Here is a 24,217-nt window from a genome sequence, read left to right as displayed (position 1 = left end):
CCTCCCATTGACTGCTTCTTTTCCCTTTTGCTCACCAGTTTGATGGGCTTTTTTCATACAGCTGTTGAATGGACTTGCACTCATGCTTGTGAAAACATCTGTATGATTGGGAAGCCAGCCAGCCACTATCTCTTCTTCTAGCCCACCTTGCAGGGTCGTTGGGAAGCCAGAATAAGGGGGAAGAGCAACAACAGTGTGTGTGTGGGGGGAAGCAAGCCGGGTCTAATGAAGGTGTTCCCCGTGAAGTGGTCCCCTGGGAGGGTGGGGGGTGACTGCTAGGGATGGCCTAGTGCATTGACTGTATACAAGTCTGTTTGTGGATTTCTTACTTCTGTAGTTGGGAACACGGAAATCGGTATACCCTTCCAACTCAGTAGTGCAAGCAATGCACTGCATTTAATTCATCACACACTGACATATTTAGCAGAGAAGGACTAGCAGCGCCAGCAACCTCAGGGTAAGCCATCAAGAAGACTCTCTCTCCCTCACCACAAAGTCGGAGGAAGGAGGGGGCAGGGACCAGCTCCCATAGCCCACTATCCAGGCCACTAGAAGGTCTTCTGACTTCCCTCCTGCAGTGAAGGAGTGGAGGGACTGGCAGAGCCATCAATCACGTTACAGGAACCAATGATGAGGGGAGGGGGCATGGGGCCAGCAGCCCCTTCTGTCCTGATTGTTCCATGCAGCTCCGCCCAGCCATGAAAAGGTAGAGTGGAGGGACGCACTATGAGAGATGCCTGTATACAGGGCCAGTGTAAATCCCAGAAAGGATCTGAAATCAAAAGGACAGGTTTGTAGTGGGATAAAATGACATGTGTGAAGAGAGCCTAAGCCAACAGAGCTTTTCCTATCATCGTTCATGTCAGCTAAAGCTTTACGCACTAAATGTTTCCATGTCAAGCTGCTGTTAAGAGACACAGGAGCAGGGCCAGTAAAAAGCTGTCAGTCCTAAACATTGCAGAAGTCAGCACTCTTGGATGTTTTTGAAATTCACGGCATGTGATCTTGAGTCTAGTAAAGTGAGCCATAAACTGTAAGCCTCAGTTGGAAGATATATATGGACACAGAGAAAAAAAGTCTGTCAACAATAGGGGAAAATCCCATGAAATGCAACGAGCAGCAGTAGGTCTGTCACATTTGTATGCATCATAGCAGAACAGAGTTGCCCCTTCACAAAAGCAGTTGTTTTGCCCTCATGCTAAAGGGAAAGTACTGGCTATCCCATCTGTCAAAGAGCCCACAAAAATTTGCATTATAGTCATTGTACTTCATTCAGCACTTTTAAAATGTTTACCTTGCTGCTCAGCCAAATGGCTGTCATGGCAGCTAACAACCAAGTTCAAATACAAAACAAACCACAATAAATCTGAGCAAGAGCAGCAGCAACAGCCCAGTCAGCCACAGGCTTTCTAAATAGGGAAGTTTTAAAGCCAGAATGAGATACTACAAGGGAGGGACGCACAACTGCCACTGGTCTGCATCTCTCTCTCTCCTCTTCTTGGTAACTTCAAGTATGACACAACATTAAGGATGCTAGAGGATTTTGTTTGGTCTGTAGTTTCAAATGAACTGACCTGAGCCACACTTCCTGATTCATGTCTGGACTGGAATTTCACATTTGTCTGAATTTTGCGAGGCGGTTCTTGGCTCAAAAGCACACATCAAAGTGCATATTAAAAAGTTGTATTTTAGGACAACAGACATTTAGAAATGCACATTTTATGACAAAATACGTTCAAAAGACATATTTAAATACAAATTTCCATGTAGATCTAAAGAAAAAACCCACATTCATGTGGAAATGGGATGGAATGGAATGTGAACTAATGCATATGTAACTGACACAGGCTGGAAGCAGTCTCACCTGTCCTTCCCTATACAAAATACAACATGGCATAATTGCCCTGTGTGTTGCCCCATCCACCTCACATAGTCAACTGGGCAGGGGTGGGACAACACACAGAGCAATGTTGTAATGCCACATGTTGTGTCACAATTAAAGTTATTAGTAAAGTTGCATTCTACTTTACTGACAGCCTTCACAGTTCAAGAGCAACATTTCATTTTAAGTAAAAAAAATGGTTATCAAGAAGGTCAAGAATGTAGGCCTGAATACTAGCTAGGAAGACTGGAAATTGAAACAGGAATTATTGGTAGCAATAGAAGATGAAACTTATTTTACGATCATATATCTCATCTCAAAGTCTTCTGTATCTACGAGCATATCTGATAAATAATGTAAGACTAACTGCATGTATTGTGTAATGTTGATGTTTTGGTTATATGTTAAAGTTGATATGTACGTTAGAAAAAAATGAAATTAAGAAAAAAAGAAAAAAGAATTAAAAAAGAAAAAAGAATGTAGGTCTGTAGTACAATAAAATTACAGCTCATAACAATCTCTATAGTGATTAATGTACAGAAAGCCTAATTTCTCCCCACTCTGTCTCTCAGAATGGCCTATCTGCTTACTAGCAACTCCTGGATTGAGCTGTTGCCTACCCCGCAACAATGCCAGCAAAGCGATTCCCAAATGTTCTGCCAGCATCTACAGAACTTCATCCAGCACATGGAGGAAACCGGCTGCACAGCTTAGGAAGGAGGAGGCACCTCTTTTTGCCATCTCCTGAGGAGCATCTGGAAGATTAAGACACATGCTTCCTTCTCATAGATAACCACCACCTACGTGATCAACAATAAATTGAGCTTCTTTCCAGGAAAAGTTCCTCAAACTACTACATAAATTGATCTGAGGCCCAAACTGCATAATACAGGGGATACTGCTGATTGGAGTTGAAAAAGCAGAGTCAGCCACTAGCAGCCTTTTGCTCAAATCAAAGGATGCAACACACATGCTTCACTTCCCAGTTCTTACTATCTGGCTGCTGCTGTAGCCTCATAGCCATCACCAATCTAAACTAAAGCATAAGTTGCTTCCACACTAGTCCATTTTCTCTGGAGTTGCCCATTTGTTTACTTGGTTATTGCTAAGAATACAATGTTGCTCTCAAACCTTTCTAAGCTAGTGTTTTCTGTGTTTCTCTCCCATCTTTCTAAAGACTGGGTTTGTGGTGATTTTGCTGAGTTTCAGTGGAATTGCAGTGCCATTCTTTCCAGTGTAAAACACAATTGAGGCACCTGGCCACCAAGTTGGTGATGCTCCACCTTTCTATGTTGCTTACCCTGCAATTAAAGAACATAAGAGCCATGCTGGATCAGACCAAGGGTCCATCTAGACAAGACATGAACATAACAGCACCTTTCTGCTTAAGTCCCCCAAAAAGTGGTATAGGAGGAATATTCAGTGATGTGGGTTTTCTGGAAAATTTTGAATTAGGGTCATTTGCATGGGATCATTAGCATCAAAAAATGTTCAGTTTGCTTTGGAAATTGTTTTGTAGGCCAAAATGTACGGAGGACCAAAACTCCCAATTTTTTGTCCCAATACACCACAACTATTTGAAATGAGATATTTGAGGGGGAAAATTAATGTGATTTAAACATTATATTATATAGAAATTTTCACTGGAATATTTGTAAAACTTTAAGGACAATGGCATGTACTTCCCTTACACTGTTTAAATTTAAGAAAAAATAAAGGTACTGAAAACTGTTGGCACACAGGGAGGACAATCTTATACCCACCAAACAGTGTCTGGGGGGGCACAGAATAGTTCGGTCTCCTGGGTCCAAGCAGAAAACTGCGCTCCCCTCCCCCTCCCCACTGGCGTGGACAAAACTTCGCCAGCTACTTCTCCACGCTCAGAAAACGGAGTGCAGAGATGGTGAAAAGGGGGTGTTCCTGGGGGGTGGGGGACCAGGGTGGCTCCCTTACACCATTTCCTATGGCTGCTGCAGCCTCCTGCCCTCTCCCTCCAAGGCACCCCTGCTAGATAGGCAAAATCTCCTGTTTAGCAGAAATGCAAGGTTGCTGGAGTGTGGAACTGCTGCTCTCCTCCCGCCTGGCGCTGGATAGTCAGCATAGGATTGCACCCTAATTTTGCAATCCAAAGAACTGTGCGTGATATGCTGACAGCCACTCATCTATTTCAACAGAGTTCAGCTCTCTTCCACTAAGGTTGTTGGGACACCTTCAGTTTCGCTGTCACTATTAGTTCCATTTCACTCTGAGACATATATGCATTTCAATGACATATACGTATTCTCTCACATATTTGATAAGCATAATCAACTGAAAAACATCAATTACAACGTTGAAACTGACAAGCTTGCCTAATATTGTATTAGCAATTGGCATACATTCATTTTTATTAATGAACTTATGAAATGGAAAATTTTCTGCAGAAAAAGCACTGGAAAAATGTCCACCCCACATCACTGGGCATACTGCCCCTGATACTGGAAGTAGCATATAGCCATCATGACTAGGAGCTATTAATAGCCATCCTCCATTAGTTTGTCTAATTCCCTTTTAAATTGGTGTCCATCACAACATCTTGAGGTAGCAAATTCCATAGTTTAACTATGTGCTGTGTGAAGAACTACTTCCTTTTATCTGTCCTGAATCTCCCACCAATTCACTTCATGGGATGACATTGCGCTACCCTTTCCATGTACTGCTACGTGGCCCTATAGCCAGTCTTGCTGTTTTCTTTATAAGGAAAAAAAAACCAGTCAGTGGAGTCTGGTGGCTCTGATGTCAGTGAGGCGGTGTATCCACTCCAGGTTCCAATCAGAACTCATAGCTTCTTTAGAGTTCTGACTGGAGCCTGGAGCACATTCGGCCCCACTGACATCAGAGCCACCAGACTCCACTGAGTTCAGGGTTAATGGTGAGACTGACACAAATATAGAGGAAATGAGTAATTAAAGGGGCCCCAAATAGTTCAGGAAAGGCTTAAAGGGCCCATTTCAATAGTGCCAGTAGCCCATGGAAGCAGGAGCTGCTCATACCAAATGACCACTGGAGACTGTAATCTTAAATACACTTTGTAGGAAGGAAGCCCCAGTGTTCCAAATGGGATGTACTTCTGAATAGGCTCTTAGGTCAGTAATGCACTACTCAATTTTGCCTTGCATTGTGGGACTGTAATGGAGGAATATAGCACTATTTTAATTGCCATGTGGTACTAGTTATAATTTTGCTTCCAGCTAATTCTGGAAAAGCAACACCTTAGCAGCACTAAAAAGAGTTAGTATGGAAAGAATCCTCCTCAGAAGGGGAAGGAGGGAATCAAGTCAGCAAAGATTGCTGCTAGGCAACCAACCGCACATATATCTCTTCCTATTGTAACCTAGAAGTGATTGGCTAGCAGCCCTTCACATGATCCCTCAAATTTCCCAAACCTTCTCCATTAGCTGCCATAATGATTTGGGGAATAGGCAGCTAGAATGGACAATTAAAGAGGACATGAATTTTGATCCATGCAGACATTTTCATACTATGTGCATATATTATCTCCTCTTAAAGTGATAAATTATCTTCCTTCTCCTGTGCTTGTGGAATGAAGTAATGTTCCTTGTTGCTAGGATTGAAGGCCCATGTGGTGATGCCACTAGGAGCCTTTCTATGTGAGGTTTTTATTGTGTGCTCGTGATTGCTCACTCACAGTAGTTTGGAAGATGTCATCATCCTCTAGATCCTCTCCTGTGCTTCCAAGAATTATTGTATTCCCCCCACGCCCCTAACAAGGAAAGTGTGTTATTATTCAGAAGTGGTGGAGTCCCCAGAAATTGTGCAATTCTGCTATACCACAGTGCCATCTAGTGGTTGTATAATTAAACATACAGAAAGGCAGAGAAAGAAACCCTGCAGAAAAAAGCACTTGTAAAGGAGCCGATCTTAATCCTGCAAAGAATCCAGAAGCTGAAGCTAAAAGTGCGGGATGAAAGCCCCATGTAGAAATGCTCGAGGTTAGATAGCTTTTGAAAAGGCATTAGATTGGCGAGCTTTAAGGTGCTCTCATATGAAGTTTATTGTGCAACTGCCTTGCCTCATTCACTGAATGTTATTGGGGTGGGGTTCAGACATTGTCTTTGTAAACCTCCTGTGTTTTTCCCATTCCTTCTGACTTTTTCTTACCACAGAAAGTTCATTAAGGCGGGAAAGGTGGAATCACTGCACCTGTACATTGTCTTTTGAGAGCACCTCATTTCTGCCTGATCCAGCAGGGGTCATCTTATCTTCTTAACTTCTTACTCAAAAGGGAAGAAACTAAAACACTAATTGATTCTGGGAGGAGCATATTCAATGGTGCAAGAGACAGCTACAGAACTCTTGATTCCTTCAACAGTGGCCCAGAAGGTGTTAAAAATCAGATAGGGCGGGGATCTGGGTTCTCTTCAGGGTCTCAGTTTTCACATCTTTGATTAGGTCAGGATAAGAGACAGCCAGCTGTGTTTCATAGTTCTGCTGAGACTCCTCAGTTCTGTTTGTTGCTTTTCTCTCATTCACTTCCAGGAGTCTGTGATGTGCTTTCAACCTCTCCACAAGCTCAGTCATCTTTCCTGTGGTGAAACAGCATTGTAGCCATGCTCCTTTCCATTAACAGCGGTGTTGTTTATGCAGCCTTGGAAGGGAGGGGGCACATTCAAAGGACCCTCAAGCCGAAGTGGGCTTAAAAGAGCATGAAACTTTAATGGCCTCCAAAGTTGCTCTGGACTTTCTATTTTTTTCAAGCTAGATAAACATATTTGATAGGTGATGTTTCTTTTCAGATGTGTGTCTCTCTCTCTGTCATTCAAAATGTATAATCAGATAGTATTAAAGCAGAGGCAGGCAGAGAAAAGAAACTTCAGCTCATAATCAATTCCCTTCCCCCAGCACTATCACCGCATGCATGCATGTGCGCGCACGCGCGCACATTGTGAATATGGTATTAATGCTTGAGGGCAAGAAAGCCATATTCTGCTGTGCTGGTGGTGATACAGTGCTGTGGACAGCTGCCCCTGTTGAATTCTTGCCTGCCACACACTTGTTAAAAGACATAGGAGCCCTGCCTGGGGGAGTGGGAATGGTGGCAACTTTTCAGAGGACCTAAGAGTGGTTGTGCACTGCAGGAGTCCTCAACCTTTTTGGACCCATGGGCACATTTGGAAATTTGAGAAAATGCTGTGCGCACCAACACAAAATGGCTCCCACGGAGGATGTGGCTAGACACATAATGGCTGCTGTGGGGGCCTGGCTTGTCAAAAGTGAGCTAAAGAGGTTGAGGGGAGGGGAGGGGAGGGGAGGGGAGGGGGAGAAATAATGAGGCTAGAAGGGAGGAGGAAATAGCGAGGCAGGGAGGAGGGAACGAGCAAGGCTAGAGGTGGGAGAAAGAACTAGGTAAAGAGGTGGGGAGAGAAGTAGCAAAGCTAGAGGCTGGGAGAAAGGGGGACACAGCAAGGCAAAGGGGTAGAGAGAACAAGGCTAGAGGCTATGAAGGGGAGAAACAGTGCGCTAAAGTGTGTGTGTGTGTGTTGGGGGGAAATAGCGAGGCAAAGAGGCAGGGGGCAAGAGCAAGGCTAGAAAGGGAGAGAAAGAAGACTGCCTAACTTTTCCCCCAAGGTTTAAAAAAAAATGCTTTGAAGGGGAGAGGGAGGGAGTCGAGAACATCGTGGGCACGTTGGGGAACCCTGGAATACTGAGTGGCTAATGTGAGCCCACCTGGAATCCCTGATCCATTTGGCTAAGCTTAGAATCCAGAAGAAAGAAGCTAAGAATGCAGTCGAGGCAGCCAAGAAGACTCCTAGTTGGCACAGTGGCCAGCCACATAGCTCCAAGAAGCTCACAAGCAAGGCGTGAAGGCAGTCACCCCCGCCCCCCGTAGCTGGTGGTCGCAGCGATACACTGCCTTTGAGCGTGGAGGCTCCATCTAGCTTTCATGGGCTCACAATCCTCCCCTCGTCGATGAAGTCCTCTAGCCTTTTTAAGCCACCCTCCGGCCTTTCGCCGGCATGAGAACCTAATGGGCCGTGCCTTCCCTTTCCCAGCCCTGGGAAGGCAGGGCCATGGGGTGAAGGCGGCCCGCGCAGGGCAGGACTACAACGCCCGGCGTCCTCCGGGCTGGGGCGGGCTCGCTGGTCCTTCGCCCGGCGGAGAGTGAATGCGGGACGGGGAGGAGGGGCTGATTCCGGCGCTGGAGCGGCGAGGAGGCGAGAGGCCGGCTTGGCGCGGCCGGCCAGTCTGCCTGACGCCGCGCTGTTGGGCAGGCGGGCGCCGGAATCCCCTCGGGGAACGCCAGGGCTCGTGTCCCGCTCCTCGTGGGCTGGTGGCTTCGTAGAGAGCGGTGCGAGAGCCCGCGGGCTCGCGAGGTAGGTCCCCGAGAGGGCGGGCGGGTGGTATGGCCTCGGCGAGGGGGGCACCAGCCGAGCGCCGCTGCCGCTGCCCCCGCCCGGAGGCGCGAGCGGGGAGCGCTTCGGCCGTGGTTCCGGGCCGTTGCGTGTGGGGGAGACGGAGAGGGGCCCGCGGCTGCGGCCTCCGCTGCCCAGCGTGGAGCTCCTCCGGGGTGACCCCCGGCGTGGAGGGTGCTTCCCTCGGCCTCTTCTGTGCCGCGGGGACACCCTGCAATCGCCCCAGGACGTGGCCAGTAATCGCCCGCCGTCTGGCGCGCATGGGCGGGGCGGAGGAGGCGGCCGCGTGGCGTGTGAGGAGGTCGCCACCGGCGGGGCGCCCCCCGGCTGTCGCAGGCGCCTCTTCCCCGGGCCTGGAGAAGAGAACCTGTAGCTGTTGAAAGCACTACTGCCCTCGGGGAGGTCCCAGCTCCTCATTCGCCACAGAGCTGCATGAGTCGCCAGAATAAGGAACGGCAGTTTCTGCGCCCCGAAACAAGCTTTGGACTGCCCTCTGTCATACATCTCCATGACGGGCAGGCTGTGCTCTTTGAGAGGCGCTGCAGCCCATCGTGGTGCTTTTCTGCAGCACGCTTTAACGTTGCATTTCCAGGCCACATTTAACAATAAGGAACTGGGTGTTTGACACCCCAAGTAGGCTTGGGCCATCCCCGGAGGGCACTCAGTCCACAGGGAAATTGCATCCTAAAGGCGGCTTAGCATTTTGTCTGGCCAAAAGCTTCTTTTCGGCTCAAGTCACTCTCAAGCACGCTGTCCCATGTAGTTAATGGCATTAGAAGTATGAATGAACTGGGGGTATGTATCCACAATGGGCTTTGACTCACCCCAGATGTCACAATCACACCTATGAGATGCTGTAGCATCATGTCCTGCCATTGCTTCATTTTAGTGCAGGGCCTTGCTGAACGTTCTATGCCATGCCAAATTTTGCCAGTATATGTATAAATGGATACTGATAATGCGGTACAGAAAATGGGGTATCCCACTTAAGCCTTGGGCCACCCCAAATGACACACCATACCGGTGAAAGCCCAGGTGCCTATAAGCAGGGAACTATTGGTTAACAACCCCTGATATACATTGGGTCATTGCAAGTGACATACCCAAGGCCAGGATACTGAGCTTTTTGAGATGCTCTGGCATTTTCTCCAACCCATAACTTTGTTTTGTGCAAGTAGCTCTCAAGTATGGTGAAACGAGCCTAAAGATGTAAAATTTCTGGAAATTTTGGGGCCATGGAAAGGAACCGTTTTTTCTGGAAAATTGGAAATTTTGGAAAAATTGAAAAATAAGCAATACTTATTTTTTTTAGCAGTCTTCACAGATCTAAAACCACTTTGTTGTGTTAAGCAGCCTTCCCCAAATCTGATGCCCTCTAGATATTTTGGACTTCAGCTCCCATCAGCCTCAGGCAGCATGGCCAATGGTCAGGAATGCTGGGCACTGTAGTCCAAAACATCCGGAGGGCACCAGGTTAGGGAGGGCTGCTTTAGGAACATAAAGCAGCCTTTCTGTTCCTAAAGTTATTTAAGGAAGCAATCCTATCTAGATAGGCGGCCACCTCCGAACTCGGGGGCAACCGCCTATCCAGAGCAGAGCAGGAGAAGCATGGAGGGGATCATTCCCTCCGTGCTTCTCCCATGTTGCTTTATTTGCTAGACAGCTGATTGCAGCTGTCTAGCTGCAGGAGCACAGAGCGGGGAAGGAGGCTGCTGTAGGACACATTGGATGTGTCGTACAGGCAGCTACGATCTCCTTGCCCTGGAACGCCCCCAGCCACGCCCCTTTCCAGCCCCTCTGCACTCCTCTTGCTAGTGGGAGGATGGGGCTGTTCTGCACAGCCTACAAAGCAGCACAGAAGTGGGGGGAGGTTGGTTTTCCAGGAACCGACCTCGGAGCTCGGGTTCCGAAGTTGGTTCCCAGAAAACAGCATATCCTATGGCCGTCTAGCAGCCATAGGATTGCTCCCTTTGTTTGCTTATAAAATTATCATATTTTAAAACTTTTTAAAGTAAACTCAATCAGTAAACTTGTAATTATTGTCTGAATAGATTAGAACTACGTTAAGAGAGCAATCCTGGGGGTGGGATGAGCTGCCTCGGATCTTGGAGGCAACTGCCCATCCACTGCAGGGCAGGAGGAGCGGTGAGGAGCAGATGTCCGCACTCCCACCACACTGCTTATCGGCTCTCTAGCCATGGGACCTCGGAGCACGGGGTGGGGAGGCTGGACGACACAAATCCCTCTGTCTCTATAGCATAATCCTTCTCCAAATATATTCCTTGCCAATATATTTCTGCATTAGGCACTGGCAGTTTTACACCCTGAAATCAGGCCAGGCCACCCCCAAATCATGCGCACCCATGAGTAGAAGATTGTCCCTTATGAGATGGCCAAGGTAGTTTCTCACTCAAGACTTCATTTTTTTGCAAAGAATTCTCATGATGCTCCCACACCAATTATAATTTATTTTCCTGTGTTCCACAAATAAGGAACTGGATGTTTTGTACCCCAAAATAAACTCTGGGCTAGCTTCCCCACTCTACCCCAAATTACATTCCACCATGTCCTTCAAGATGCTCCAGCTTCATCTGATCCAAAGTGTTTTAAAATGTTCATTTAGGGTATTCAAACTCCACCTTGTGAATTTCTTGAAATTAAAAGATTGTTTCCAATCATAAGTTAAGAAATCAGTAAAAATTGTTTATAAAAATACAAAATAAATGATCACGGTAAAACAGTAGTGATAAGATGGCAGTGAAGTAGCCACTGGGCAATAGACCATTGACAGTGTTTGGCTTAGTGCAGTCTCCCCCAACTTGGTGCCCTCCAGATGTGTTGGACTGCAAATCCCATCTTTCCCTGCCAGTATGGCCAATGGTGTTGTGGGAGTTGTGGGCCAAAACATCTGGAAGGCTACAGGTTGCCCCCCCCTGTGCTGGAGCATGTCTTGGGGAACAATCTTCTGGTGGGGGGGGGGCAATTAGTTTGGGATGACTAGAAACTAATTTCTGGTCACAAAATTCCTAATTCATACATATATTGGGTGCATAACCCTCACAGGGGCATCACACACATCAGCATCTTGTGCAGATAATCTTTGTCCAGGCATAATATTGGGAAATAGTCTAGTGACAAGCATGTATGATTTAGGATGGCCCAGGTCTTATTTTGTGATGCAAATCCCCCAGTTCCTTATTCCTAAATGTAGGCCTGGAGGCATGGCAAGTTAACATGAATTGTGCAGAAGTGAGTCTTTGGATTGGATACAACCTTGGTCCCAGATGAGGCTTGTATAGCGCCATCACCCTGCCTTGTTCATAGAATTTTAGGAGGAGTCCTGACAGTGTTGTCTTTCACTTGTACCCTCCCATTATTTCGTCCATGTTTTTTTCTTATCATGGAGAATCTATTAAGGAAGAAAAGACATAACAGCTACAATAATGCTTTTTGATTGTTAATGCTAGGTAGGGCCTCTCTGGAAGCACCCTTAATGTCCAGGTCATGTGGGTGGATGATCTGGGGTGGTCCAACCCTTATGCCACCAATGCATTAATTTATACATATATTGGCAAAGCTTGGCGTGGTGTTGAGAGTGACTTGCACAAAAAGAAAGCATTGGATCAGACATGACGTTAGGACATCCCATAGGATACTATCTCACAGCGGTGTTTTGGGGTCACATCCCCAGTTTTTATCCATATGTAGGAATTCTGGCAATCGTTGACTTGTAGGCAGCACACTTGAGGGTGACTTGAGGTTGTGACAATATGAAACATTTGCCCACACATGATGTTAAGAGATGGCTTGTTTGTAGTTTGAGTGTGTTGTTTAAGATGGACCAAAGCTTATTTGGGGGGAAAGACCTATCCCTTTCCTTACTCCTAAGTGTGGCCTGTGTAAACACATGGAAAGGTGGTCTAGCTCTGCCTGAGTTCACAGGAATTTTGGAAACCACTAAACAGTGTTCTTCACTGCAAGGTAGGGATGTACGAAAGTCACTTAAAGTTTTGCGGAATTTTTCGCGGCGGGGGGAGGTGCTCCGTCCCTCCCCCCGGAATCCTCGATGGGGGGGGAGGTGATCCGGTCACCCCTCCCCCCGGAATCCTGCCCAGCCGGCTCTGCTCCACGGCATTTCCGTGGAGCCGCCAGCCAGCTCCGCCCACGGCCAGACATCCGGCCGCTGGGCAGCAGGGACGCAAATGGCGGCGGCCATAGCTGCCGCCACTTGCATCCCTGTATTTAGCCGTGATAGGCTACGTAAGTATTTACATAGCCTATCACGGCAGGCTTTAAAAAACAACGCGTACGCAAATGGCGGCGGCTACGGCAGCCACCATTTGCGTTCTGTATTTTTCGCCGTTTTAGCCTACGTAAATATTTACGTAGGCTATTACGGGGAAATAAAGGGGAACGCAAATGGCATAGTGGGCACCATTTGCGTTCCCCTTTTTTTCGCCGTAATAGCCTATGTAAATATTTACGTAGGCTAAAACGGCGAAAAATACAGAACGCAAATGGCGGCCGCCGTAGCCGCTGCCATTTGCGTATGCGTTGTTTTTTTAGCCTGCCATGATAGGCTACGTAAGTATTTATGTAGCCTATCACAAATATGAAGAAGAAGCAAATGGCGGCTGCAGGGTGGCCGCCATTCACAAGTCGGCGAGGACGGGAGCAGGTGAGTGCTCTGTTTCGCGTGGCTTTCGTGGGATGGGCGGGCGGGGGCTTCGTCCTGCCCGACTTTCATGGGTTGGAGGGGCGGGGGCTTCGTTCCGCGATGGATTTCGGGGGGCCCAATGCACTGGCATTCAGCCTCACCGAGATCCGTCGCGGAATTCTCTGACATCCCTACTGCAAGGCCCGAGGGCCGATGGTGGCTCCCAATCACCTCAAGTGTGCCTCTCTGCCTCTCTCGCTCGTTCTTTCTTTTTTCAGGAGCTGCTCATTCTCAGCAGGGGCTCTCTAGCTTTGCTTTGTTCTTTGCTGTAGCTGGCTGCTGTGATCTGGGCTACCAGAGGAGGCTTTGGGCTGGGGAGTCAGGAGACCTGCTGCTCATCAGCTGTAAGGTAGCTGAGGGGAGACCGCAAGAGCAATCAGCCAATGAACTGTGGTGTGGGTGGAGCACAAGAGGCAAAGAGCAATGTGATTGGCTAGCTGCAGAGGTATGCTGCACAGGTGCTGGAGGTGGAGGGGAAATGAAATGTGTGGGTGAGAGAGAGAGAGAGAGAGAGAGAGCGAGAGCTCAGCATGGACTTGTTCTGGGAGCTTTTGCAGCACTGAGCAGAGCAGAGCACTCTCAGTGACGAGAAAAAAATCTATCCCAATCCAAGGCCCAAGTAAGCCTGTTACAGTTTGCCTTCATGGGGACTGACTGATGGGGTCTTGCTGGGGAGAAAGAGGAGCACCCCCAGCCCGGGAAAGGCCATTAAGTGGCTTCAGTGGCAGTTCCTGGGGCCGAAGTAGCTCCTGCTTAAAAAATAGCGAAGATCGCTGCCCTAACACTCCACACTTTAATCTGTGAGTAGAAACAAAACCTCATATCCCTGATCCTTCCAACTCCCAAGAAACACACCGCCTTAGTAAGCCAAGCTATATGCCAAATGGCAAGCAAAACACATTCCTCAAAGTGTGCTAGTCATTCTGATGTGGGAGGGGAAGTTCTTTCTAATTCTGTTATGGTAGCCTGTTCAGGAATCTGAACTTCTTACGATTGCCATCTTTTCTTTCCTGACCTTGTTTCTCTGTCTGTAGCAGTAGCCTGATATGAAAAAAAAACTTAAGTAGTGAAGCTTTGCCTGGCTAAACTGAGATAAAATGGCAGGGAAAGTTTAGCCTGCTCCGTTTCTGTTGGTCAATGGCACAGGTGTAGGGCTGTTAAAAACAAAAACAGCCACCATCATCTATGCCAGGGGTGCAGAACCTCTTTCAGTCCGAGGGCTACATTCCATTTTGGAGAAGCTTTCAGGGGCCACATTCCAGTGTGTGGCTGAAGGCAAAAGGGGCGTGGGCAAACATACCAGCATATTGTGGCTTCAAGCTCTTGTTGCCAGTCACTAAGCCTTAGGAGAGGCCTTTCATATTTCAAGAATGGGGAAAAACCACACAAAAGCTGGGAGAACACCAAATGATAGGTAGTTGGGGAAAGGGGGTGGGGCCCAGGAGGGCCAAATTCAGACCCTGGACCTGAGGTTCTGCATACCTGACCTATGTCCTAATAATTTCCAAACTGAAGTACAGCATTGTGCCTTATGTTGGGCTACCTTTGTACCTTGGTAAGTTTTTTAACTGTATTGACTTGAACAATCAGGACGTCTAATTCCCCCCATTTCCCCAAGCATCTCGTGCTCCTCTGCTGTCCATCTCTGTCCTTCCCACTTCCCCAAGGGGCGGGGGAAATCCTTATCTTGGGGAAAGAGAGTAACATGTGGCTGTGGGGCTTCTCCTCAGCACCAGATTACATGTTCCTCACATAATTTCCCACCATATCATGGGGATTGACTACAGGCCCCACAATCCTTGGCAGGAAATGATGGACTCCCTCAGGAAGGTTCAAAGGCCTCTGCTCCTAATTTAATATTAAATTGGGGGGAAATAGTGTTTGTTTATTTTAAAAAAAATGTGTGTTATGGTTACTCTTCCTTACATTTCATAAGGATAGCGGTGCTATTAGAATAGGTAAAACAGTTCTGTCTGCCCCCCACACAGCCATTTTTACTTTCAGCCAAGGAATTTTTGCCATTAATATGCTGCATAAGTAGCACATACACCCATTACATAGTTTGTTGTAGATCTAGATACTCAGAGCTTCTCCACACGAGGTTAAAATCTCGCACCCTTACTGGGGCTTCTGCTTCCAGATTCCTTGTGGGACTGAGATTTACACTGCTGTAATGGCAAGGAACCCCTTCATGGATCACTGCCTTGTTGTGGCGAAGGGGCTTGCATAACTCAGTGAAGCCATAAGCTATGCCGTGCAGGGTCACCCAAGACGGACAGGTCATGGCGGAGAGTTCTGACAAAATGTGGTCCACTGGAGAAGGAAATGGCAACCCACTCCAGTATTCTTGCCAAGAAAACCCCATGGAACGCTTGCTCCTTGGGAGGAAAGCTATGGCAAACCTAGACAGCATAGTAAGAAGCAGAGACATCACCTTGCCGACAAAGGTCCATCTAATCAAAGCTATGGTTTTCCCAGTGGTAACGTATGGCTGTGAGAGCTGGACTATAAGGAAGGCTGAGCGCCGAAGAATTGATGCTTTCGAACTGTGGTGCTGGAGAAGACTCTTACGAGTCCCCGTGGCAGCAAGGAGGTCAAATCAGTCAATCCTAAAGGAAATCAACCCTGAGTGCTCATTGGAAGGACAGATACTGAAGCTGAAGCTCAAATATTTTGGCCACCTAATGCGAAGAGAAAACTCCCTGGAAAAGACCCTGATGCTGGGAAAGATTGAAGGCAAAAGGAGAAGGGGACGACAGAGGATGAGATGGCTAGATAGCATCACGGATGCAATGAATATGAACTTGAGCACACTCCGGGAGAGAGCGGAGGACAGGAAGGCCTGGCGTGCTGTGGTCCATGGAGTCACGAAGAGTCGGACACGACTGAATGACTGAACAAAAAAAATGGCAGGGAAACATGGGAGGGGCCCTAGAGGTTGACAACCCCGTATAAAGGATCCACAAAAAACTGTGAGTGACCAATCACGAGTGCACAATAAAAGCCTCGTGTAGAAATGCCCTCAATATACAGAATATACAGAATAGGGGGTTGGCAAGAGATATATAGATATCCTGAGGAATAAGCACATGTGGGCTGAAACAGGAGTTTCAAGAGACCATGACGCAGTGGAAGAACGCATGCTTTCCTTGTGAAAGGTCCCAGTTTCAAACCCCCTGACATCTCTGTGTAAGGCAACTTCATGTGGTCTGACTCTGTGTAAGGCAACTTCATATGCCTATATAGTACCTCTGCTAAACTGGAAAAGACCGCAGTGTTATTTGGGTAGACTTCTCCTATCCAGCAAACCTCACCCGTTGAACCAGGCTGTGTGGTAAGGAACTAGTCCTTTTCTCGATTTGTTGGATTTCTTTCCACACATTCTTCTGTAACGCTGAAGGTCGACACAGCAGGGTAACCTGTCAGTGTGGTAATATCACACCACGATTCCTCTTTGTTGCCAGTGCAGGTAAAGTGCATTGGGGATGCTTCCATCCAGCACCGACATGAACTGCAGTGGAAAACTAGTGCAGATACATCTCAGCTTTGTCTCAAATTCTCCCAGGGGACTTGAACAAGTCACAGGAGCCTTCTGGGCCGTGGAACTCTGCCACTGCATATACTATATAGGTAAAAATAGCCCTCTTATCTCCCGATAGGAAGGTAATGCTCAAACACGGTATTAGTGGGCCCAGTTCAAAATCTGCACCGAAAGGAGGGGGAGAGAAAAAGTGGTGGGAAAATGCCCTTTGTAAGGTTGGCAAAGGAGGATTGAGTGAGCTGCAGGCTCCAAGGAGGGCCCAACGCTGTATTTGGTCTAGCTCAGACCTGCATGTGTCTCTGTTCTAACATGTGGATTAGAGAAGGGGCTATCTTAGTGAGAGCAATGTGTCCCATTGCAAGTAGATTATATGGTGGCCTGGCAGAAGAGGCTCTTTGAAATAATGTTGAGCTAATCTGATTTCCACTGAGAAGGAGAAAAGGAGGGGCTCATAGGTAGAGGGGGAGTCTAGTGGTTAGGTTTAAAGAATGAAGTAGGAAGGAAGCTGGTGTACTTTGATTCTACATACATGTCAGGGTGGACACTGAGCCCATAGAATCCCAGAGTAGTTCTGATTCTCAGGAAGAGCAGTCGCTCCTGGGATAGCTGACCAACAGCTGACGGAGATTCCTCCCACCAGCATTCCTAGCTTAGATAGTAGTCCAGGGAGTGACCGAGCGCGGATAGCAGACTTGGTGGATGCGTGACGCAGACACAGAGAGCGGCGCCAGATGGAGGGCGCGGAAAGGAGGCGTAGTGCCAGGTTGGCGCACAAACAACGGCTGCGCCCAGAGGATCCAAGGGAAAAGGGGAGGGACTCACCCTAGTCCTTAAATTCAGGGGTCTGCCAGTAATTCCCTTTCAAACGGGGACCAACTGTTCCAACTTAGGGCATAGGTACTGTGCTGCTCAGATCTAGTTGCAAACGGTATAGTTGTTAAGTTGTAAAAGAAGAATAAAGCTTTGAAAGGAATCCCTTTGTCTGTGTCTGGACTTGGCTACTGGATTAGACTGAGAAAGGCCTCCAAGGAGCTCTTGACAATCCACAACTCATCAGGGGTGGGAGGTGAGTCTATTGGGTGTCCCCGAATGCCCTGTTAGGGCTGCTGTGTTTGGCAAATTGGAGCAAGGGATAGTTATGGCTACAGCATCAGTTCACAGCTTTGGGCCAAGAGTTGTGCCTGCCTGGTGAAGATAGACTTGGCAGACAGCCCCAATCCTATGTATTTTAACTCAGATGCAAGTTCTACTGTGTTCAATGGGGCTTTCTCCCAGTTAAGGATTGCAGCCTAAAGATATAAAGCACATTGTTTGAGAGGCATCTCTTCCGATACTGCACGGTGATATATATATTTACATAATGTAAATATATGTGACTTAACGTCATCTACAGCAGCGGTCCCCAACCTTTTTGGGCCCAGGGACTGGTCCTGTGGAAAACAATTTTTCCACGGACTGCTTGGGGGATGGGACCGGGCCGCAGCAGGGGTGTGGGAACCCCCCATACCTCGGATCCGCGGCGGGGAGGCGATCCACCCCCCCCCCCGAATTCTGGCCGGCTCTGCTCTGAGTCTGCGGAGCTGGCTGCCGGAAGTCCACCAGCGGCTGGAGCCGGCCGGCAGCTCCACGGACTCAGAGCGGAGCCGGCCAGGGCCAGCGAGGATTCCGGGGGGGGGATCGCCCCCCCCCCCCCCGCGGTCCCAAGGTAAGGAGGGTTCCCACACCCCTGCTGTGGCCTGGTCCCTAACAGGCCATGGCCCAGTACTGGTCTGCGGCCCGGAGGTTGGGGACCCCTGATCTACAAAGCTCATTCCCCAGTACCCCCTCAATCTGAAGTTCGGAAGGTGGCCTTGAGGGAGAAGGCCTTTTTGGTGGTGCCCCCGCCCTCCTGCTAGGGAATGATAGGGAAGCTTGCCTGGTGCCCATTTTACTGTCCTCTTGGCACCTTTTTGTTATCCCAGGCTTTTAAAGACCTTGTCATCTTAGTCCTTTTAGCATTGTTGTTGGTTTTATCCCTTGTACTTCTGGTTGTTTTAGCTCTTACAGTCTGGATTGCATTTTACTATGTTGGGTAGTTGTGTATTTTGGTTTTTATGCTAGATTTGATTTTTAAGATTTATGAGTGGGTTTTTCATTGTTTTATTATGTTTTTGAATAATTTTGTGCAACTCCTATGGAATTTGTTTTATAGGCATCTAACAAAATATAAATAAATACATTTCTCCATCCCTTCTGCATCTCATAAAATGGGTGTGGGGACGGGTCAGTGTTTGAAGCTTAAAAGGAGAACTATGCCATAAATGTACATACCACATTTCTGTATAATATCTGTTACATAGTGTTCTGTATCTTTGCTGGGGCTCTTGAAAACATGTGGAAGTTCAAATGTGAAACACAGAAAGTTGTCTTGAACATGTATCCCCTCTTTCATTCCAATATCTCACTCTTAGATGGAGATGGAACATTGCAGAGTTTTAAAAAAATACTCCCCTTTTTGTAAATGGGTGTGGTGCATGTGCTGCAATTTGAAAATGAAACGTAGAATTGTGTCCTGGATGTGTGTATCAAATTTCATTACAATATTTCAGTGTAACAATTCAGTTGTCACCTACAAACCAACAATGCAAATGGTTAGGTTAGACCAAAGTTCTTACTCCACTTGGCCAATGAAATAATCTTATTTATTAGCAAGTACCATCAAGGTACACTATGTTTTTACGAAGTTATAGAAGCAAAAAATGGAATTTATAATCTAAATTTCAACAGTGGGAGAGACAATAGATGGAGGAAAGAGATAACATCAAGGGTACAAGAGAGGAATATGATATGAACTTACATATATAAGTTGAAAGCTGGGATATAAGTACCTTAATACTGTGAGCAGATGCAGTTATGCACACTTAGGCTTCGTTCTGGTTGCAGAGAGGTGAAGCCAAAGGCTCCCCAGAAGAGGTTGAGCCATGTAGCTGTTTTGGGAGGAGAAGTACTTAAACTGATTGAATGGAGCGAGATTTCTTGAGTTCTATTCTTGGATCAGCTGCTGAACTTCACCTGTGACTGTGAGATTTATGCTTTGGCTTAGGGCCCCTTCTCACATGGCTTTATAAAGTGGTTATGGGCTTATAGGTTTGACATGTATGTGCTTCCACTCCCAAAACACAAAACAGTGACAGGTTCCCCCTCCCTTCTTTCTTTCACTGCATGTGTGCTGTGAAAACACTTTTTGTGAGGAACTGTGATTGATACCAACTTCCTGATGCATGTCTCCATGGTGTTCTTGTGGTAAAAATATTATGCGTACATCACTTCGTAGGTGACGAATCTGATAAGCCATTGCAGTGCTTTCAAGTGAAAATGCCAGAAAGAGACTTGGTATCATTGCTGTCTGAACTGTGGAGAGTGCATGTGCTGGAGGAATATGATTTATGACTCTGCCCTTTTAGCCTCCCAGCATGCTCATCCTCTGCTTTCATATGTCTCTGTAGTAATAAGATGTTCAGATGTTTCCCAAATACGTTTTGGGGAAGGGTAGGCAACAGAATGAATGCCTTGCTTGGTTAGAAGCGAGGTGAGAAGCAAGAAACAGCAGGTAGAAGGCAAGCTAGTGAGAGAAAGGGAGGGGAGGACCATGGTGAGGACTGGTGTCCTGGCTCCTCCTTTTAGCCAGAATTATCTTGGTCCGGTCAGTTCCCAGATTGTGCCTGATTAGGAACAGTGAGAGAGAGATGTGGGCCATTCTTTCTAAACATGTTTGGTTGTAGGAGCATCATGAAGGTTACCGGCTCCTTACTCTTTCACCCAGATGCCAGTCCTGAGGTTTCTTTTATATTTCATATGGTCCAATATTTGGGATTATTGGACCATGGATGCTACATCACTATCTCTGGTGGCAGAGGAGCTCCAAGGAGAAACTGTCAACCACTGGTTGCTGAATCACAAAATGTTCAGTCGTATTCTGCTGGACACTTCTGTAGCTTCCAGTCTACTCCTGCTGCAGGAGTATTAGTTAAAAATAATACTTAGCTGCTGCTGCTGCTGCTATTATTATTATTATTAGGTTTCGGAGTGTTCAAACCACTTCACATGCAATATCTCAGTAATCCTTTCAATAGCCCTATAAGGTGGATCACTATTACTATCTCCATATTATTAGATGGGGAGAAGGGGGGGAGAGAGAGAGAGAGAGAGCGTGCGTGCATGTGAGACAGACCTGGCTTTCCTAAAGCTACCTGCTGAATTCTTGTCGAAGGCAAGATTTGAACTGAGGCCTCCCTGGTTCACAACTTGATCTGTTCACCTTTGCACTTTCCATCTGTAGAAGTAAAGAATGCAGGCTTTCTCTGAACTGTTGCTTGTGGCTGTTTCCACCCTTCCTGCGGATTTCCTCTGATTTTTCTCCTTCCGCAGGTGGCGATATGGCCGTTCGAAATGTGCTGGTGACCGGCTGCTCCTCCGGCATTGGGCTGGCCCTGGCTGTGCGTCTGGCCAGAGATGACCTGAAGCGATTCCGAGGTGAGGGGCAAGAGAAGGTGTGTGTGGGGGCACAGCTTCTTAGTAGAAGCAGAGCAGTCGATCTAATTCTTCATTCCTGAACCTGCTGTTGCATTCAGTCCTCGCCTAGCTTTGCACCCGGATGAGCTGTTCAAGTGCCAAGACAAAGTGCTGAGGTCCCAGAGGCAGTTGCAGTTTAAAGATTGTGCAAAACTTTGGGACTGGTGTAGTAATGTAGAGCTTGAATGAGGCTAGAGCCTTGGCAAGCAACTTATTTTTAACAGGGGGGCGTATTTTCATCTGAGTGAGGGCTGAAAATGAGCCGGCAATATTGATCTTGCCCACTGATTCACTCCCATGTGAGGCCCCCCCCCCCCCCGATGTAGCTAAAGGGGTCTTTAACCATCTCACTCCAGCGTGGCTTTGTTTGAGCCCTCCCTGTATGAAGCTTCCCACCCTTTGTACAGCAACAGCCCAATCTCAACTAAAGCAAGTTTGATAGCAGCCAGCCATTCGCCTGATGATCTGTAGCATGTAAAGATCTTCTTTAGATGCCTTGGGAGTGCAGCTTTGCAAGAGGTGGTTCGTTCTTTCTTGTGGGCCATAAATGATTACGATAGATACATGTATACAGGTAGTCTAGTACAAATATAAAACGTGGATTTGTAACCTTTGTGAGCGTAATCGCATGACTGGGTTTGCCTATCAGAGAGAAAGTTTTCTTGTCAGGGAGAGAAGGCTAACCTAGATGGTTTGCCCTTCAGGGAGAAGTTCTAACCTATTTTCCTCCCCGACATGCTAGTTTTCTACATGCAGTGAGGTGTGTGCGTGCACGTGCACACACACACACACACACACACACACACACATTTTGTTTTCGTATGTGGGGGAACATTTAAGTATCCAATTCCCCGCTTGCAGTCTGAAGCAGGACATGCACCCCAGCGTTGTTAACCTCGGTCTTGAATGTTAAGGTTGATGTTTTCTATCCTGAAAATCATTTCTTTTTTTGCGCATTGGTAGACTTCATCCCTAGCAGCAGAATATCCCAGAGCTCTAGCTCCAGTTAAATGAGGGCTCCCCATATACCCTGCCCAACCCTACAGCCTCTGATGTGCCCAAGGGGACCCCCTCTACATCCCAGGCCTACCCTCCTTAGTGTGAATACAGTGGCATCATGTGACTCCTGACTCTTGCTCTCCCTCCCTAGTTATTGCCACCATGAGGAACCTGGAGAAGAGGCAAGCCCTGGAGAGGCAAGCAGGGCCTGTGCTGGAGAAGACCCTGGAAATCAAGGAGTTGGACGTGACCAGTGAGGATTCGATCCAACGCTGCGTGGACAGCATCCCCCAGCGCAGGGTGGACGTGCTTGGTAGGAAAGCAAAGCCCCTCTCACTCTCGGATAGCTCAGTTTGTTTTCTCAGAAGTCCTGCTATGCTGTACAGTTCTATTTCCCTCCTGTACATATCAGCCTGACTATCCGTGGGGCCACCTAGCCCTAGGTGCATCCTCTTCTATTATTATGAGTATGATTATCATTGTCGTCATTAAAATTTCTTTGGGGCCTTTCTCAAAAAAAGATGGATCAGACTTGGATGCATCTAACCCAGTATCTCATTTGCCAGCTCTGGATGAAGCCACTGGGGTGTATATCTAGGCAGTAGAGAAGCTCTAGAGATGAGGCCAAGTCTGGCAACTCCTCTGGTGGGTAGAGGTGGTCCAGGCAGCTGTTTTCTTCATGCGAGGACGTGTGTACAGGTGCAGATTGCAGGGCTCCAAGGTTGTGAAAGCCTTTGAATGCAGGCTGAATGAGAATGTGGCAAGTTGTGATCTGTGCTCACAGTGAAGCATCTGAATTGGTTCTTAGCTGTGGGTGGTGTGTGCATTTTCCTGGGCCATAATGGGAGCTCTGTAGCTGCCATTAGGAAACAATCCTGCCTTTGGGCAGTGTACAGAGAGTGCCAACACCAGCCCTTCAAAGAGGGCCACTTTCAGCTTTGCTACGAATTTCTAGAGTTTCCAAATGTTTGTGGAAGGTGAATTGCAGAATAGACATCATCCTCTCATTCTTTCTACTGATTGATGACACCGCAACCGGGATATCTGAAAAGCAGCGCTTTCTCCTGTTCCCTATTTATTCGTTCGTTTAATTTATTTATTACATTTCTATACTGCCCAATAGCCAAAGCTCTCTGGTCAGTTCACAATTAAAACCATAAAATAGAACTTGATAAAATACAATATAAGAACGTAAAACTACAGTATAAAATAATACTGTAAAAATAAAAACAAAAAAAACCCTTCGCAGCAGTGCAAACATTTAAAATAACAGAAACTGAAAGATTATAATGGCTGGGAAGTTAAGAAAGTGGGGCCGGAAAGAGTACACCATAGGTGCCAGGAGAGCCTCTCTGGGAAGCTCATTCTACAGTCCCGGTGCCACAACAGAAAAGGTCCTCTTCTGTTGTAAACTCGCTGCCTCCTCCCTTTGCAGTGAACAATGCTGGATTGGGCATGATTGGTCCAATAGAGAGCCAGAGCGTGGCCTCGATGCAGCGTCTCTTCGACACCAACTTCTTCGGTTTGGTGCGCCTTATCCAGGAAGTCTTCCCTGACATGAAGCGGCGACAACAGGGCCATATCGTTGTGATGAGCAGCGTCCTGGGCTTGCAAGGTGAAACTCAGCTAGGAGGGGTTGAAGCGGGGAGGAGGACTCTGCTGTGGAACCCTCTAGGCAGCAAATGTTGACTGGCCAACAGGATGGTGATAATGGGTTCCTGAGGAAGAGAGACACATGAAGCAATGAAGTTCTTTCCTTCCTTCACAACTGGAAAGCTTTCCAAATGCGGGCTGTTCATTTCTTCCTCTTGGAATAGATGAAGCTGCCTTTATGCTGAGTCATGCCTTTAGTCCATCTTGTCTGCTCTGACTGGCAGTGTCTCTTCAGGGCCTCAGGCAGAGAGAGAGAGAGTCTTCCCCAGTCTGCTCAGTCCCTTTTCACTGGAGTAGAACCTCAGACCTTCTGCGTGCAAAGTATGTAGTCTACCACTGAACTACGGTCCTCCCACAGATTTCTACCCACCCTTGAGCCATTTTTGGCTCCTAAAACCTTTAGCTGGTATTCCCATAATCCCCAGCCTGCTGTATTTCCATTCCTGAAACCCCAGACTTCT

The 24,217-nt window shown here is 47.3% G+C and overlaps 2 protein-coding genes across 2 annotated transcripts in view; both read left to right on the top strand.

The window, feature by feature from the left end:
* The window catches only part of LOC146353121 (venom factor-like), a 105,250-nt gene extending 101,633 nt beyond the window's left edge, over positions 1-3,617 (top strand). The window contains exon 34 of the mRNA XM_084829699.1: positions 2,455-3,617. Coding sequence (XP_084685825.1) covers positions 2,455-2,596 — 142 coding nt within the window. The 3' untranslated portion in view covers positions 2,597-3,617. The remainder of the gene's footprint in view (positions 1-2,454) is intronic.
* A 4,460-nt stretch (positions 3,618-8,077) lies between these two features.
* Positions 8,078-24,217, top strand: part of LOC146353120 (retinol dehydrogenase 8-like) — a 36,038-nt gene continuing 19,898 nt past the window's right edge. The window contains exons 1-4 of the mRNA XM_084835722.1: positions 8,078-8,256; positions 20,961-21,065; positions 22,255-22,416; positions 23,539-23,718. Coding sequence (XP_084691848.1) covers positions 20,969-21,065; positions 22,255-22,416; positions 23,539-23,718 — 439 coding nt within the window. The 5' untranslated portion in view covers positions 8,078-8,256; positions 20,961-20,968. The remainder of the gene's footprint in view (positions 8,257-20,960; positions 21,066-22,254; positions 22,417-23,538; positions 23,719-24,217) is intronic.

This window comes from Heloderma suspectum, chromosome 2, assembly GCF_057233095.1.
Source record: "Heloderma suspectum isolate Gila_16-S chromosome 2, 16-S_ref, whole genome shotgun sequence".
Classification (NCBI taxonomy): Eukaryota; Metazoa; Chordata; class Lepidosauria; order Squamata; family Helodermatidae; genus Heloderma; species Heloderma suspectum.
Note: the sequence above shows the minus strand (reverse complement) of the source record. Positions and strands in the feature narration are given on the sequence as shown.